This window comes from Coregonus lavaretus (assembly GCF_964263955.1).
Source record: "Coregonus lavaretus genome assembly, contig: HAP1_SCAFFOLD_3598, whole genome shotgun sequence".
NCBI lineage: Eukaryota > Metazoa > Chordata > Actinopteri > Salmoniformes > Salmonidae > Coregonus > Coregonus lavaretus.
Genome location: NW_028159920.1, coordinates 14,034 through 33,163, shown reverse-complemented (window position 1 = coordinate 33,163; position 19,130 = coordinate 14,034). Strand labels below are relative to the sequence as shown.

At 47.5% G+C, this 19,130-nt stretch overlaps 1 protein-coding gene across 1 annotated transcript in view; it reads left to right on the top strand.

Annotated features, from left to right (window-relative positions):
• Nucleotides 1–19,130, top strand: part of LOC311122335 (exocyst complex component 6-like) — a gene marked incomplete at its 3' end in the record, with an annotated part of 53,066 nt that overhangs the window by 20,420 nt on the left and 13,516 nt on the right. The window contains exons 2-4 of the mRNA XM_084196710.1: nt 8,595–8,766; nt 16,177–16,224; nt 17,009–17,099. Coding sequence (XP_084052836.1) covers nt 8,595–8,766; nt 16,177–16,224; nt 17,009–17,099 — 311 coding nt within the window. The remainder of the gene's footprint in view (nt 1–8,594; nt 8,767–16,176; nt 16,225–17,008; nt 17,100–19,130) is intronic.

The following is a 19,130-nucleotide window of genomic DNA, read 5'->3' as shown; positions in this document are numbered from 1 at the left end:
TTATTTTCTTATATGAACTGTAAACTCAGTAAAGTGTTTGAAATTGTTGCATGTTGCGTTTTTATATTTTTGTTCAGTATAAAAACGGTTTTGTTTTTCATAATGGACTTGTTTATAGGCTTTGGCTAAATCTATGTGTCCCAAATGGCACCCTATTCCCTATGTAGTGCACTACTTCTGACCAGGGCTCTAGGGCTCTATCCTGTGTAGCTCAGTTGGTAGAGCATGGCGCTTGCAACGCCAGGGTTGCGTGTTCGATTCCCACGGGGGACCAGTATGGAAAAAAAGAAAGTATGCGAATGTATGCCCTCACTAACTAAGTGGCTCTTGATAAGAGCGTCTGCTAAATTACTAAAATGTGCAAATCTACACTGAGTATGCAAAACCTTTAGAAACACCTTAATATTGAGTTGCACCACCTTTCCCCCTCAGAACAGCCTCAATTAAATCGGGGCACGGACTCTACAAGGTGTCAAAAGCGTTCCACAGGGATGCTGGCCCATGTCGACTCCCAATGCTTCCTACAGTTGTGTCAAGTTGGTTGGATGTTCTTTGGGTGGTGGACCATTCTTGATACACACAGGAAACTGTTGAGCGTGAAAAACCCAGCAGCGTTGCAGTTCTTGACACAAACCGGTGCGCCTGGCACCTACTACCACACCCCGTTCAAAGGCACTTAAATATTTAGTCTTGCCCATTCACCCTCTGAATGGCACACATACACAATCCATGTATCAATTGTCTCGAGGCTTAAAAATCCTTTAACCTGTCTCCTCCCTTTCATCTACACTGATTGAAGTGGATTTAACAAGTGACATCCATAAGGGATCATAACTTTCACCTGGTCAGTCTATGTCATGGAAAGAGCAGGTGTTGTTAATGTTTTGCATTGTCAGTGTATAGGGAATTAGAGTGCCCCTTTAGGAGGCAGATTCTAAAGGGCTATACAGAGGATTCCCTCTAAAACAGACTGGAGCTAGTTGGAGTGAGTGATCCACTGGATTCCCAGTCCAGGCATTATGTTGCTTTATGGCAGGAGATCAACTCGAATACCCAGGCTATATTAGACTGCAGACCATACCAGAGAAAATAAGCTTCCAGTCCACATCTAGAATACCCAGGCTATATTAGACTGCAGACCATACTAGAGAAAATAAGCTTCCAGTCCACATCTAGAATACCCAGGCTATATTAGACTGCAGACCATACTAGAGAAAATAAGCTTCCAGTCCACATCTAGAATACCCAGGCTATATTAGACTGCAGACCATACCAGAGAAAATAAGCTTCCAGTCCACATCTAGAATACCCAGGCTATATTAGACTGCAGACCATACTAGAGAAAATAAGCTTCCAGTCCACATCTAGAATACCCAGGCTATATTAGACTGCAGACCATACTAGAGAAAATAAGCTTCCAGTCCACATCTAGAATACCCAGGCTATATTAGACTGCAGACCATACCAGAGAAAATAAGCTTCCAGTCCACATCTAGAATACCCAGGCTATATTAGACTGCAGACCATACCAGAGAAAATAAGCTTCCAGTCCACATCTAGAATACCCAGGCTATATTAGACTGCAGACCATACTAGAGAAAATAAGCTTCCAGTCCACATTTATGATTATTTTTATTTTATTTCTCCTCCACCTTTATTTAACCAGGTAAGAAGCCAGTTGAGAACAACTTCTCATTTCCAACTGCGACCTGGCCAAGATAAAGTCCAGTCCACAATCTAAAACTGTTTTGTTTTCCATAATGGCCTGGTTTATGGCTTTGGTGAACTAAGTCTGCCTGCCCCAAATGGCACTCTGTTCCCTATATAGTGCACTATTCTGTATGTGTTGCTTAATGGCAGGATATCATCTAGAATACCCCACTGCTGTAGTAGACTAAACACCATACTAGAGACAAATGAGAGAGAAGCTGACAAGTGCTACACAACACCACAGAGAGTTGAGATTGTTCAACCATAACTTAATGAGATACACTACATGACCAAAATTATATGGACACCTGCTCGTTGAATATCTCATTCCAAAACCATGGGCATTAATATGGAGTTGGTCCCCCCTTTGCTGCTATAACAGCCTCCACTCTTCTGGGAAGGTTTCCACTAGATGTTGGAACATTGCAGCGAGGACTTGCTTCCATTCAGCCACAAGCATTAGTGAGGTTGGACACTGATGCTGGGTGATTTAAGCCTGGCTCGCAGTCAGCGTTCTAATTCTTCCCAATTTCGTGCTATCCAATTGGGATCTTGTCTCATCGCTGCAACTCCCCGACGGGCTCGGGAGAGGCGAAGGTCGAGTCATGCGTCCTCCGAAACATGACCCGCCAAGCCTCGCTTCTTAACAGCCGCTCGCTTAACCCGGAAGCCAGCCGGACCAATGTGTTGGAGGAAACACCGTTCAACTGACGACCGAAGTCAGCCTGCAGGCACCCGACCCGCCACAAGGAGTCACTAGAGCGCGATGAGCCAATCTGTTGGCACAATGTGTTTGCTAGGTTGCTGTCTCTGTGTAGTCTGCTCCCAGCAGCATTCCCTGTCTATAGTTTAGGGTAAAAGTCAAACACATGATTGATGAATAATACTTGGCTGTTATGGAAAGCACTGTGAGCGTAGTTTCTGTTGCTCTGAATTTCCATAAAGGAATAGTCAGTTATAGATAATGAACCAAATAGGCTTTCTTTATGGCCTTTATTGTCTCTGGGAATCCACCAATCAGGTGTGGTGTTGCAGCAGGTGGTAGGTTTTGTCTGGTAGAGGTCATTGAGGTGGTGAAGTTTATAGGGATGTGACAAATGGAAACATTTTCGTAACGTTTAAACAGATTATTATTTTTTTTAATCGTTTTTCCATTTAAAATGATAATTAAAATGTCCATGTGAATTCACAGTGCAGCTGCGCTGCTGCCAGCAACGGGTTGGGTCTCACGGTGCCTCCCCTTTCAGACGGGTTGGGTCTCACGGTGCCTCCCCTTTCAGACGGGTTGGGTCTCACGGTGTGTCCCCTTTCAGACGGGTTGGGTCTCACGGTGTGTCCCCTTTCAGACGGGTTGGGTCTCACGGTGTGTCCCCTTTCAGATGGTGAAGCATTGCACCTGTACTACCATTACTGTACCTCGATTCCACCTCGCAATGTTTGCATTTCCTTCTCATTTAACTTGTCAAAGTATTGTCATACAGGACTTCACTGCTGTCGCATTTTTCCAAATGTTTACGACGAGGACGTAGTGGTGGAGAGTCGACGAGGACGTAGTGGTGGAGAGTCGACGAGGACGTAGTGGTGGAGAGTCGACGAGGACGTAGTGGTGGAGAGTCGACGAGGACGTAGTGGTGGAGAGTCGACGAGGACGTAGTGGTGGAGAGTCGACGAGGACGTAGTGGTGGAGAGTCGACGAGGACGTAGTGGTGGAGAGTCGACGAGGACGTAGTGGTGGAGAGTCGACGAGGACGTAGTGGTGGAGAGTCAACTCCAAAATAATTGATTCCTTGACTCCTTGCATATCGACTCCCAGTGTCGACTCCCATTTCTGAGTGTCGACATTTTGATTCCATTATGAATCGACTCCAAAGATTCAATATATTTGGAACGGAGGAGACTGATTAGTTGCCGTACTTCCGAGAACACAAACACTCGCATCTTTCATACCGAGCTAGCGAAGGGTGAGGCGCGAGGGGAGGGGCACAGTATCGGCAGGTCAGCCACCAGACAGTCAGTCAGAACCGTGCACTAGGCCTATCTATCAGTATAGGCAGGTCAGCCACCAGACAGACAGAACCCTGCACTAGGCCTATCTATCAGTATAGGCAGGTCAGCCACCAGACAGTCAGAACCCTGCACTAGGCCTATCTATCAGTATAGGCAGGTCAGCCACCAGACAGACAGAACCCTGCACTAGGCCTATCTATCAGTATAGGCAGGTCAGCCACCAGACAGACAGTCAGAACCCTGCACTAGGCCTATCTATCAGTATAGGCAGGTCAGCCACCAGACAGACAGTCAGAACCCTGCACTAGGCCTATCTATCAGTATAGGCAGGTCAGCCACCAGACAGTCAGAACCCTGCACTAGGCCTATCTATCAGTATAGGCAGGTCAGCCACCAGACAGACAGAACCCTGCACTAGGCCTATCTATCAGTATAGGCAGGTCAGCCACCAGACAGACAGAACCGTGCACTAGGCCTATCTATCAGTATAGGCAGGTCAGCCACCAGACAGTCAGAACCGTGCACTAGGCCTATCTATCAGTATAGGCAGGTCAGCCACAAGACAGACAGAACCCTGCACTAGGCCTATCTATCAGTATAGGCAGGTCAGCCACCAGACAGTCAGAACCCTGCACTAGGCCTATCTATCAGTATAGGCAGGTCAGCCACCAGACAGACAGAACCCTGCACTAGGCCTATCTATCAGTATAGGCAGGTCAGCCACCAGACAGTCAGAACCGTGCACTAGGCCTATCTATCAGTATAGGCAGGTCAGCCACCAGACAGTCAGAACCGTGCACTAGGCCTATCTATCAGTATAGGCAGGTCAGCCACCAGACAGACAGAACCGTGCACTAGGCCTATCTATCAGTATAGGCAGGTCAGCCACCAGACAGTCAGAACCGTGCACTAGGCCTATCTATCAGTATAGGCAGGTCAGCCACCAGACAGACAGAACCCTGCACTAGGCCTATCTATCAGTATAGGCAGGTCAGCCACCAGACAGTCAGAACCGTGCACTAGGCCTATCTATCAGTATAGGCAGGTCAGCCACCAGACAGTCAGAACCCTGCACTAGGCCTATCTATCAGTATAGGCAGGTCAGCCACCAGACAGTCAGAACCCTGCACTAGGCCTATCTATCAGTATAGGCAGGTCAGCCACCAGACAGACAGAACCCTGCACTAGGCCTATCTATCAGTATAGGCAGGTCAGCCACCAGACAGTCAGAACCGTGCACTAGGCCTATCTATCAGTATAGGCAGGTCAGCCACCAGACAGACAGAACCCTGCACTAGGCCTATCTATCAGTATAGGCAGGTCAGCCACCAGACAGTCAGAACCCTGCACTAGGCCTATCTATCAGTATAGGCAGGTCAGCCACCAGACAGACAGAACCCTGCACTAGGCCTATCTATCAGTATAGGCAGGTCAGCCACCAGACAGACATAACCCTGCACTAGGCCTATCTATCAGTATAGGCAGGTCAGCCACCAGACAGACAGTCAGAACCCTGCACTAGGCCTATCTATCAGTATAGGCAGGTCAGCCACCAGACAGATAGTCAGAACCCTGCACTAGGCCTATCTATCAGTATAGGCAGGTCGGCCACCAGACAGTCAGAACCATACACTAGGCCTATCTATCAGTATAGGCAGGTCAGCCACCAGACAGACAAAAGCTGTATCTCGCAACTTCAGTGAAGCAGGGCCTGTCATCAATGAATAGTCCAGAATATTGGGATGAGTGAGAGGCAACACTTCAGTCACACACAGTATCTGTTCGTGTGCACGGGTTGGCTTCACGCTGATCATGGTGGTAGCCAGGGCACCAAAACAGAGGAGAAGTTGAGCCTCGCGCTTCAACGCTCTTAGTTGTTGTGGAAATGGAGCCACTATGCTGTTTTACTGTCTGCGTCTACTTCGTATGGCTGTCTTCATTTAAATGACAACTTCCTCAGGCCTTTACAGCCTATAGTCTAGTTAGGCTATAACACAGAAAATAAGGGTTTGTGATTTACTGCACTGTGACTTAAATGTAGTTTTTTGGTTAGGGATTTTTGTCATCGTTAAGGATCCCAATTTTGTTTTAAGCGTTTGCCCGTTCGTAGCCCCGGTTGCTCCTTCCTACACGGTTATCTAGACTGACTAGTCCTTTTTCTCTTCCTGGTTCTGCTGTGGCTGTTCTGCGTTCTGTCCAGTAGGGGGAGTCCTAGGTTGACAAACTGGACAGCTCTTCCAAGCCTATTCTTTAGTTTCCCAGGCCACACACCATCCCCTGCTTGGTGTTTGTTCAGCCATCAGACGGCCTTATGACTCTCTGGTAGAAGGATCATGTAGCTTCAGTCTCTTATAGTGACCCAGTACTTCTGCCGCCCGCTGACTTTAAACGACTAACTTTAGGCTTTGTGTGCAAAGTAGTGAACTGGCTATCAGAGCCCTCCAGCCCAGCCCACACTGTTGGTTAGGTGATATCTCAGCCCAGCCCAGCCCACACTGTTGGTTAGGTGATATCTCAGCCCAGCCCACACTGTTGGTTAGGTGATATCTCAGCCCAGCCCAGCCCACACTGTTGGTTAGGTGATATCTCAGCCCAGCCCACACTGTTGGTTAGGTGATATCTCAGCCCAGCCCATCCCACACTGTTGGTTAGGTGATATCTCAGCCCAGTCCACACTGTTGGTTAGGTGATATCTCAGCCCAGCCCACACTGTTGGTTAGGTGATATCTCAGCCCAGCCCAGCCCACACTGTTGGTTAGGTGATATCTCAGCCCAGCCCATCCCACACTGTTGGTTAGGTGATATCTCAGCCCATCCCACACTGTTGGTTAGGTGATATCTCAGCCCAGCCCACACTGTTGGTTAGGTGATATCTCAGTCCAGCCCAGCCCACACTGTTGGTTAGGTGATATCTCAGCCCAGCCCACACTGTTGGTTAGGTGATATCTCAGCCCAGCCCAGCCCACACTGTTGGTTAGGTGATATCTCAGCCCATCCCACACTGTTGGTTAGGTGATATCTCAGCCCAGCCCACACTGTTGGTTAGGTGATATCTCAGCCCAGCCCATCCCACACTGTTGGTTAGGTGATATCTCAGCCCAGCCCACACTGTTGGTTAGGTGATATCTCAGCCCAGCCCATCCCACACTGTTGGCTCGATGAAAACCTGCTCCAGAGCGCTCAGGACCTCAGACAGATTTCTAAAAATCTGTTTTTGCTTTGCCATTATGGGGTATTGTGTGTAGATTGATGAGTGGGGAAAAACTATTTAATCCATTTTAGAATAAGGCTGTAACGTAACAAAATGTGGAAAAAGTCAAGGGGTCTGAATACTTTCCGAATGCACTGTAGTTCCTATGAGTTATGACAGGTATCTGGGACCACCAGAGATGGTTCCTATGAGTTATGACAGGTATCTGGGACCACCAGAGAGGGTTCCTATGAGTTATGACAGGTATCTGGGACCACCAGAGAGGGTTCCTATGAGTTATGACAGGTATCTGGGACCACCAGAGAGGGTTCCTATGAGTTATGACAGGTATCTGGGACCACCAGAGAGGGTTCCTATGAGTTATGACAGGTATCTGGGACCACCAGAGAGGGTTCCTATGAGTTATGACAGGTATCTGGGACCACCAGAGAGGGTTCCTATGAGTTATGACAGGTATCTGGGACCACCAGAGAGGGTTCCTATGAGTTATGACAGGTATCTGGGACCACCAGAGAGGGTTCCTATGAGTTATGACAGGTATCTGGGACCACCAGAGAGGGTTCCTATGAGTTATGACAGGTATCTGGGACCACCAGAGAGGGTTCCTATGAGTTATGACAGGTATCTGGGACCACCAGAGAGAGTTCCTATGAGTTATGACAGGTATCTGGGACCATCAGAGAGTTCCTATGAGTTATGACAGGTATCTGGGACCACCAGAGAGGGTTCCTATGAGTTATGACAGGTATCTGGGACCACCAGAGAGAGTTCCTATGAGTTATGACAGGTATCTGGGACCACCAGAGAGAGTGCCTATGAGTTATGACAGGTATCTGGGACCACCAGAGAGGGTTCCTATGAGTTATGACAGGTATCTGGGACCACCAGAGAGGGTTCCTATGAGTTATGACAGGTATCTGGGACCACCAGAGAGAGTATGAAGGAAAGAGGGTCAAGCACTGATTGATGGCTCAGTGTAACGGCTGATGTGGCCTACTATTAGTCAAGCTTTAGCCTCATAATCAATTAGCAGGCTTCTCCCCAAATAATATAAGAGGGGTGCTGCGCCACCTTGTGGACTGGCTGCTCCAATATGTACCAAAAAATAAGACATGTTGATTTTATTATTTTTTACTTTATTGGTAATTTAAGGCCATTTTTTGCTCCACTCCCCACCGGGCCTCCCCCCACTGAACTCAGCAGCACCACTCTAGATTACAGGACCTCCCCACCGGGCCTCCCCCCACTGGACTCAGCAGCACCACTCTAGATTACAGGACCTCCCCACCGGGCCTCCCCCCACTGGACTCAGCAGCACCACTCTAGATTACAGGACCTCCCCACCGGGCCTCCCCACCGGGCCTCCCCCCGCTGGACTCAGCAGCACCACTCTAGATTACAGGACCTCCCCACCGGGCCTCCCCCCACTGGACTCTGCAGCACCACCTTGTAAAAAAATATATATATAATCCTGGGGAGAACCCTGAATTAGGTAAACTTATTCCATAATCAACCATGACTAGGTGTGTGTCTTCACAGCCTTGCTGTTGGCTCATTGCTGTGTTTTTGTCCAGGAATGTCTGTCTGTAACCCCAATCCTAACTCCGCTGTTCCCTGATCTTCTGTTTCAGATCTAACTCCGCTGTTCCCTGATCTTCTGTTTCAGATCTGTGTACGATGACCAGCCCAATGCCCACAAGAGGTTTATGGAGAAGCTTGAGGTCAGGATCCGAAACCATGACCGAGAGATTGAGAAGATGTGTAACTTCCACCACCAGGGGTTTGTGGATGCCATCACTGAGCTGCTCAAAGTCCGCGCTGACGCAGAGAAACTGATGGTGAGAAAGAAGGAGACCCAGAGATAAAGAAATGGAAACTATCTCACTAAACATACATTTTACATTTCAATCATTTAGCTGTTATCCAGCATTCATCTTCTAGCTAGGTGAGACAACCAGATATCACAGGCACGGTCAGTACATGGTTGATATGATTCTGAGCAGTTAGAAACATTTCTATAATACCATAAGTGAAATAACACATCAAACAGGATCCAGGTCCGCTCAGAAGTTATTATGTGTTGAGGTTAGAGTCCAATCTAGTCTACCTCTTTGTTCAACCAGGGATAGCAGTGGATCAATCTAGTCTACCTCTTTGTTCAACCAGGGATCGCAGTGGATCAATCTAGTCTACCTCTTTGTTCAACCAGGGATAGCAGTGGATCAATCTAGTCTACCTCTTTGTTCAACCAGGGATCGCAGTGGATCAATCTAGTCTACCTCTTTGTTCAACCAGGGATCGCAGTGGATCAATCTAGTCTACCTCTTTGTTCAACCAGGGATAGCAGTGGATCAATCTAGTCTACCTCTTTGTTCAACCAGGGATCGCAGTGGATCAATCTAGTCTACCTCTTTGTTCAACCAGGGATAGCAGTGCATAATTTCCCACTTAATGTCTATGCAAAGATTTAATGTTCTCTGGTCACGTACGCCCAGTCCCCCCCCCCAGGCCCTGTCCCCCCCCAGGCCCTGTCCCCCCCCAGGCCCAGTCCCCCCCCCAGGCCCTGTCCCCCCCCAGGCCCTGTCCCCTTCTCACACTCAGTGTACAAAACATTAAGGACACCTGAGCTGTGTTCGAATACCCATACTAACATACTGTATACTACATACTTAATGAGTACATACTATTAGTTAATTTTAGTATGCTGTAAACGAACGGTATCCTTTCATTTGGTGTACTAGCGCTTTGCCTGTCTACCGGAAGTTGATGCTGTTGCTATGCAACTTATTGCTAGCTTGTTAGCATAACAAATTACTAGCTAGACATCTTACGACTTCATTATCAATGTCCATTGAGAATGCTCAACGACTATACCACTTAGCTAAGCTAAGAATGATGTGAATAATCAAGTCAATAAACGTTGGGCCGTTTAGTTAGATAGCATATAGTTCATATACTGGCAAGTTCGATGTATTAGGAGCCAACTAACGTCAGGTAGCTAGCTAACATACCGGTACATACAGTGGGGAGAACAAGTATTTGATACATTTTACATTTACATTTTAGTCATTTAGCAGACGCTCTTATCCAGAGCGACTTACAGTTAGTGAGTGCATACATTTTTTTATTTTTTTATACTGGAATCGAACCCACAACCCTGGCGTTGCAAATGCCATGCTCTACCAACTGAGCTACATCCCTGCCGGCCATTCCCTCCCCTACCCTGGACGACGCTGGGCCAATTGTGCGCCGCCCCATGGGTCTCCCGGTCGCGGCCGGCTACGACAGAGCCTGGATTTCAGCTCCCTCGAAAGATTTTCTATTGGGTTCAGGTCTGGAGACTGGCTAGGCCACTCCAGGACCTTGAGATGCTTCTTACGGAGCCACTCCTTAGTTGCCTTGGCTGTGTGTTTCGGGTCGTGTCATGCTGGAAGACCCAGCCACGACCCATCTTCAATGCTCTTACTGAGAGAAGGAGGTTGTTGGCCAAGATCTTGCGATACATGGCCCCATCCATCCTCCCCTCAATACGGTGCAGTCGTCCTGTCCCCTTTGCAGAAAAGCATTCCCAAAGAATGATGTTTCCACCTCCATTCTTCACGGTTGAGATGGTGTTCTTGGGGTTGTACTCATCCTTCTTCTTCCTCCAAACACGGCGAGTGGAGTTTAGACCAAAAAGCTCTATTTTTGTCTCATCAGACCACATGACCTTCTCCTATTCCTCCTCTGGATCATCCAGATGGTCATTGGCAAACTTCAGACGGGCCTGGACATGCGCTGGCTTGAGCAGGGGGACCTTGCGTGCACTGCAGTATTTTAATCCATGACGGCGTAGTGTGTTACTAATGTTTTTCTTTGAGACTGTGGTCCCAGCTCTCTTCAGGTCATTGACCAGTTCCTGCCATGTAGTTCTGGGCTGATCCTTCACCTTCCTCATGATCATTGATGCCCCACGAGGTGAGATCTTGCATGGAGCCCCAGACCGAGGGTGATTGACCATCATCTTGAACTTCTTCCATTTTCTAATAATTGCGCCAACAGTTGTTGCCTTCTCACCAACCTGCTTGCCTATTGTCCTGTAGCCCATCCCAGCCTTGTGCAGGTCTACAATTGTATCCCTGATGTCCTTACACAGCTCTCTGGTCTTTGCCATTGTGGAGAGGTTGGAGTCTGTTTGATTGAGTGTGTGGACAGGTGTCTTTTATACAGGTAACGAGTTAAAACAGGTGTAGTTAATACAGGTAATGAGTGGAGAACAGGAGGGCTTCTTAAAGAAAAACTAACAGGTCTGTGAGAGCCGGAATTCTTACTGGTTGGTAGGTGATCAAATACTTATGTCATGCAATACAATGCAAATTAATTACTTAAAAATCATACAATGTGATTTTCTGGATTTTTGTTTTAGATTCCATCTCTCACAGTTGAAGTGTACCTATGATAAAAATGACAGACCTCTACATGCTTTGTAAGTAGGAAAACCTGCAAAATCGGCAGTGTATCAAATACTTGTTCTCCCCACTGTACAAGCAACTGCTATAATGATATGCGGTTCGTAAGGCTAGTGTAGCTAACAAATTGTCAGCCAACGTAACGTGTAACATAACTTATTTGAAAAGTCATTACATTTTTCAACATCAATCAATCAATCAATCAAATGTATTTATAAAGCCCTTTTTAGCAGTGCTATACAGAAACCCAGCCTAAAACCCCAAACGGCAAGCAATGCAGATGTAGAAGCACAGTGGCTTGGAAAAACTCCCTTTGTCATTATCAGTTAAAGCAATTAATTCATATTTATTTACTTTTTGGACTTACATTTGTATCCGCTCTCGTCGGACTTCGGCTGCATATTTTCCGCCATTTTCGTCAAATCTGAAAATGTTGTGAAGCCACGCCCATTTTCTGAAGAATTGCATTATGGGCCTTAAAAGCACGGAAATAGTGTCCACTGCTTGTATACTTTGAATTTTGGCGAATGTAGTACGACATCCGGGAACTTTTGGCATTCTAACTATATCCATACTATGACCAATAAGCACACTACATACTCAATTTACGTCACAAATAGTACGGTTAGTGCGGTTAGTATGAGTATTCGAACACAGCTGTGCTCTTTCCATGACAGACTGACCAGGGGAATCCAGGTGAAAGCTATGATCCCTTATGGATGTCACTTGTTAAATCCACTTCAATCAGTATAGATAAAGGGAGGAGACAGGTTAAAGAAGGGTTTTTAAGCCTTGAGACAATTGAGACATGGATTGTGTATGTGCGCCATTCAGAGGGTGAATGGGAAAGACAAAAGATTTAAGTGCCTGTAAACGGGTACGGTAGTAGGTGCCAGGCGCACCGGTTTGTGTCAAGAACTGCAACGCTGCTGGGTTTTTCACGCTCAACCGTTTCCTTTGTGTATCAAGAATGGTCCACCACCCAAAGGACATCCAGCCAACTTGACACAACTGTGGGAAGCATTGGAGTCAACATGGGCCAGCATCCCTGTGGAACGCTTTCGACACCTTGTAGAGTCCACGCCCCGACGAATTGAGGCTGTTCTGAGGGCAAAAGGGGGTGCAACTCAATATTAGGAAGGTGTTCTTAATGTTTTGTATACTCAGTTTAGGTCGTTTTTTACACCAGCGTCAAACAGCTGAAAATACAATGTTTTTGGTTATGGAAAATATATTTGACAGCGTTTTAGATGGTACAATGATTTTCTTTACCAGGGTTCCCCAACTGGCGGCTGGTGGTTTTATTTGGCCGCCCAAGTTTTCTGAGCAAAGAATTATAATAAAACAAAATATTTATTTTTTATTTTCATTGTTGGACATGACTGACTGTAAAAACGACAGGAAATCAGTTCCAAGTGATTTACATTTTGGAAATCTGTTCCCAAGTATTCCCACGCATAATAGAGAGACACGTGATCGTATACAAATGTAAGCAAGGTTTGAAATTATTATGTTTTAGTCAAACATATCTGTTTGGGCTTCTTGTGGTCAATTTGCAGTCTACAAATTATTTGTAGTTATGTTCCGGCCCCCCGACCATCCGCTCAAGAAAAAACGGCCCGCGACTGAATCTAGTTGATGATCCCTGCTCTATACTATACCTGCTTGTTTTGTCACATAAACTGAAATTAGGCCAACTATTTGAATTTTAGCAACCAGGAAATGGCGTAGCGATTTCTGCATAGTGCACCGTTAACATTAGAGTTCGCCCACCAGCTGTTGTTAACAAGGAGACACACCCCTCCCCCTTAACCTTACCCTAAGCTGCCGTTCGGTGACGATGCAGAGAAAAACCAGCTGTTGTTAACAAGGAGACACACACCTCCCCCTTAACCTTACCCTAAGCTGCCGTTCGGTGACGATGCAGAGAAAAACCAGCTGTTGTTAACAAGGAGACACACCCCTCCCCCTTAACCTTACCCTAAGCTGCCGTTCGGTGGCGATGCAGAGAAAAACCAGCTGTTGTTAACAAGGAGACACACCCCTCCCCCTTAACCTTACCCTAAGCTGCCGTTCGGTGACGATGCAGAGAAAAACCAGCTGTTGTTAACAAGGAGACACACCCCTCCCCCTTAACCTTACCCTAAGCTGCCGTTCGGTGACGATGCAGAGAAAAACCAGCTGTTGTTAACAAGGAGACACACCCCTCCCCCTTAACCTTACCCTAAGCTGCCGTTCGGTGACGATGCAGAGAAAAACCAGCTGTTGTTAACAAGGAGACACACACCTCCCCCTTAACCTTACCCTAAGCTGCCGTTCGGTGACGATGCAGAGAAAAACCAGCTGTTGTTAACAAGGAGACACACACCTCCCCCTTAACCTTACCCTAAGCTGCCGTTCGGTGGCGATGCAGAGAAAAACCAGCTCTTGTTAACAAGGAGACACACCCCTCCCCCTTAACCTAAGCTGCCGTTCGGTGACGATGCAGAGAAAAACCAGCTGTTGTTAACAAGGAGACACACCTCCCCCTTAACCTTACCCTAAGCTGCCGTTCGGTGACGATGCAGAGAAAAACCAGCTGTTGTTAACAAGGAGACACACCCCTCCCCCTTAACCTTACCCTAAGCTGCCGTTCGGTGGCGATGCAGAGAAAAACCAGCTGTTGTTAACAAGGAGACACACACCTCCCCCTTAACCTTACCCTAAGCTGCCGTTCGGTGACGATGCAGAGAAAAACCAGCTGTTGTTAACAAGGAGACACACCTCCCCCTTAACCTTACCCTAAGCTGCCGTTCGGTGACGATGCAGAGAAAAACCAGCTGTTGTTAACAAGGAGACACCCCTCCCCCTTAACCTTACCCTAAGCTGCCGTTCGGTGGCGATGCAGAGAAAAACCAGCTAGATCTATATTATCCATGTCTTTGTTCAGCCACCAGTCCAGTTTGTTTTCTAGTGATTGTACGTTGGCCAATAGAACGGAGCGTAGAGGCAGTTTATTTGCCCCCCCCCAACGTAGTCTCGTCATGGAGACCTCTCGTTTGGCTCTCCTGCACCGTCTCTTCCTCGTTCTAGTCCTGGGGGTTAGGACCTGGTCCGGAGCCAGTCTAAGTTAACCTAATGATCCTTCCCCAGTACTGAGCCAGTCTAAGGTAACCTAATGATCCCTCCCCAGGACTGAGCCAGTCTAAGGTAACCTAATGATCCCTCCCCAGGACTGAGCCAGTCTAAGGTAACCTAATGATCCCTCCCCCAGGACTGAGCCAGTCTAAGGTAACCTAATGATCCCTCCCCCAGGACTGAGCCAGTCTAAGGTAACCTAATGATCCCTCCCCAGGACTGAGCCAGTCTAAGGTAACCTAATGATCCCTCCCCAGGACTGAGCCAGTCTAAGGTAACCTAATGATCCCTCCCCAGGACTGAGCCAGTCTAAGGTAACCTAATGATCCCTCCCCAGGACTGAGCCAGTCTAAGGTAACCTAATGATCCCTCCCCAGGACTGAGCCAGTCTAAGGTAACCTAATGAGATGCATTACATCAGGAGCAGAAGTTCCCCAGCCCAGCTGCACCGAGGCACAGGCCAGATCTCTTTAGCTCTCTTCCCCAGCTGAACGTGGTCTTTAGGTGAGCAGATGGTTGGAGGCACAGGCCAGATCTCTTTAGCTCTCTTCCCCAGCTGAACGTGGTCTTTAGGTGAGCAGATGGTTGGAGGCACAGGCCAGATCTCTTTAGCTCTCTTTCCCAGCTGAACGTGGTCTTTAGGTGAGCAGATGGTTGGAAGCACAGGCCAGATCTCTTTAGCTCTCTTTCCCAGCTGAACGTGGTCTTTAGGTGAGCAGATGGTTGGAGGCACAGGCCAGATCTCTTTAGCTCTCTTCCCCAGCTGAACGTGGTCTTTAGGTGAGCAGATGGTTGGAGGCACAGGCCAGATCTCTTTAGCTCTCTTCCCCAGCTGAACGTGGTCTTTAGGTGAGCAGATGGTTGGAGGCACAGGCCAGATCTCTTTAGCTCTCTTTCCCAGCTGAACGTGGTCTTTAGGTGAGCAGATGGTTGGAGGCACAGGCCAGATCTCTTTAGCTCTCTTTCCCAGCTGAACGTGGTCTTTAGGTGAGCAGATGGTTGGAACTGGACCAGCCACTGGCCTGTATGAAGCATGTTCAGCTAACAGGGCAGCAGATCAACTACCTCACTGACCCTCTTTCTCCCACAGATGAATGAGACTTAAAAAAAAAAAACCCAGAATAAATGGCTTCCTGATTACCGTGAGCTAATGAGACGTGGGGAGCGATGTGGGAAGCTCTCTCTGTGGTCCTGCTATCCCTACTGTCGCCCTCCTAACCCCAGCCTGAGTTACCACAGGACCCCTCCACTCTGTGAATCAACCAGCTAGTGACTGTTTGTATTAGGCTCTGAAACCCAATGTTTAATTACCCACAAAATGCAGTGGGCCTTTCACTCTAGACAATGAATGGTACAGAGAGCTCATTGAGGTTATCAGGAAGGGACCACTGGTCAATTGGGTCATTGAATTTGTTTGACAAGACCTGCAGAGACAAGTAGAGTTCAAAAATCCTCAATGTAGAATTGAGAAGTTTGTCACAGAATCTGTTGGAAAGGGCTGTCAAGCTATTACCTGCGCATAAAAGCTTTCTACGCCGACCAAAAGTTCAAGTTCCCGTCGCAGATTGAATCAGAATGTGCCTGCCGTTGTCTAACTGTGTCCTCGTGGAGGATGATCTGATGACAAGGTGAGCAGCTACAACAGGGGGTTGTCTAACCATTAGTCATCTTGTTTTTTTTAAGGGCCAGGTTACTGACACAAACAGAAGACTGCAAGACGCTGGCAGAGAGGTAAGAGTCTGTCCCTGTGTCCCCGTGTCCCTGTGTCCCCGTGTCCCTGTGTCAGTGTCCCCGTGTCCCTGTGTCCCCGTGTCAGTGTCCCCGTGTCCCCGTGTCAGTGTCCCCGTGTCCCCGTGTCAGTGTCCCCGTGTCCCCGTGTCAGTGTCCCCGTGTCAGTGTCCCCGTGTCCCCGTGTCAGTGTCCCCGTGTCCCCGTGTCAGTGTCCCCGTGTCCCCGTGTCCCTGTGTCCCCATGTCCCCGTGTCCCCGTGTCCCTGTGTCCCTGTGTCCCTGTGTCCCCGTGTCAGTGTTGCCTGTGTCCCTGTGTCCCTGTGTCCCTGTGTCCCTGTGTCCCCGTGTCCCCGTGTCCCTGTGTCAGTGTTGCCTGTGTCCCTGTGTCAGTGTTGCCTGTGTCCCTGTGTCCCCGTGTCCCCGTGTCCCTGTGTCCCCGTGTCCCCTGTGTCCCCGTGTCCCCGTGTCCCTGTGTCCCTGTGTCCCCGTGTCCCCGTGTCCCCGTGTCCCCGTGTCCCCGTGTCCCTGTGTCCCCGTGTCCCTGTGTCCCCGTGTCCCCGTGTCAGTGTCCCCGTGTCAGTGTCCCCGTGTCCCCGTGTCAGTGTCCCCGTGTCCCCGTGTCCCCGTGTCAGTGTCCCCGTGTCCCAGTGTCAGTGTCCCCGTGTCAGTGTTGCCTGTGGTCAAGTTAGAGGACAGAGGGGTACAGATTGAGACAGAAAGCACCTCTGACTGACCTCTCTGGGTAATTGGGGAGTTCTTACACTCTTTGACCTCTCTTACGTAAGGTGACAGCCCAAACGGAGGAGGTGATTCGCTGTCGGATACAGCAGAGGAACATGACTACCACTGTGGAGAGAATACAGCTGTGTATACCTGGTGAGATATATATATATATACCATAACATCTAATAACATGGCTACCACTGTGGAGAGAATACAGCTGTGTATACCTGGTGAGATATACAGTGGGGAAAAAAAGTATTTAGTCAGCCACCAATTGTGCAAGTTCTCCCACTTAAAAAGATGAGAGAGGCCTGTAATTTTCATCATAGGTACACGTCAACTATGTCAGACAAATTCAGAAAAGAAAATCCAGAAAATCACATTGTAGGATTTTTTATGAATTTATTTGCAAATTATGGTGGAAAATAAGTATTTGGTCACCTACAAACAAGCAAGATTTCTGGCTCTCACAGACCTGTAACTTCTTCTTTGAGAGGCTCCTCTGTCCTCCACTCGTTACCTGTATTAATGGCACCTGTTTGAACTTGTTATCAGTATAAAAGACACCTGTCCACAACCTCAAAGAGTCACACTCCAAACTCCACTATGGCCAAGACCAAAGAGCTGTCAAAGGACACCAGAAACAAAATTGTAGACCTGCACCAGGCTGGGAAGATTGAATCTGCAATAGGTAAGCAGCTTGGTTTGAAGAAATCAACTGTGGGAGCAATTATTAGGAAATGGAAGACATACAAGACCACTGATAATCTCCCTCGATCTGGGGCTCCACGCAAGATCTCACCCCGTGGGGTCAAAATGATCACAAGAACGGTGAGCAAAAATCCCAGAACCACACGGGGGGACCTAGTGAATGACCTGCAGAGAGCTGGGACCAAAGTAACAAAGCCTACCATCAGTAACACACTACGCAGCCAGGGACTCAAATCCTGCACTGCAAGACGTGTCCCCCTGCTTGTCCAGGCCCATCTGAAGTTTGCTAGAGTGCATTTGGATGATCCAGAAGAGGATTGGGAGAATGTCATATGGTCAGATGAAACCAAAATATAACTTTTTGGTAAAAACTCAACTCGTCGTGTTTGGAGGGCAAAGAATGCTGAGTTGCATCCAAAGAACACCATACCTACTGTGAAGCATGGGGGTGGAAACATCATGCTTTGGGGCTGTTTTTCTGCAAAGGGACCAGGACGACTGATCCGTGTAAAGGAAAGAATGAATGGGGCCATGTATCGTGAGATTTTGAGTGAAAACCTCCTTCCATCAGCAAGGGCATTGAAGATGAAACGTGGCTGGGTCTTTCAGCATGACAATGATCCCAAACACACCGCCCGGGCAACGAAGGCGTGGCTTCGTAAGAAGCATTTCAAGGTCCTGGAGTGGCCTAGCCAGTCTCCAGATCTCAACCCCATAGAAAATCTTTGGAGGGAGTTGAAAGTCTGTGTTGCCCAGCGACAGCCCCAAAACATCACTGCTCTAGAGGAGATCTGCATGGAGGAATGGGCCAAAATACCAGCAACAGTGTGTGAAAACCTTGTGAAGACTTACAGAAAACGTTTGACCTGTGTCATTGTCAACAGAGGGTATATAACAAAGTATTGAGAAACTTTTGTTATTGACCAAATACTTATTTTCCACCATAATTTGCAAATAAATTCATTACAAATCCTACAATGTGATTTTCTGGATTTTATTTTCTCATTTTGTCTGTCATAGTTGATGTGTACCTATGATGAAAATTACAGGCCTCTCTCATCTTTTTAAGTGGGAGAACTTGTACAATTGGTGGTTGACTAAATACTTTTTTTCCCCACTGTATATATATATACCATAACATCTAATAACATGGCTACCACTGTGGAGAGAATACAGCTGTGTATACCTGGTGAGATATATATATATATATATACCATAACATCTAATAACATGGCTACCACTGTGGAGAGAATACAGCTGTGTATACCTGGTGAGATATATATATATATACCATAACATCTAATAACATGACTACCACTGTGGAGAGAATACAGCTGTGTATACCTGGTGAGATATATATATATATACCATAACATCTAATAACATGACTACCACTGTGGAGAGAATACAGCTGTGTATACCTGGTGAGATATATATATATATACCATAACATCTAATAACATGACTACCACT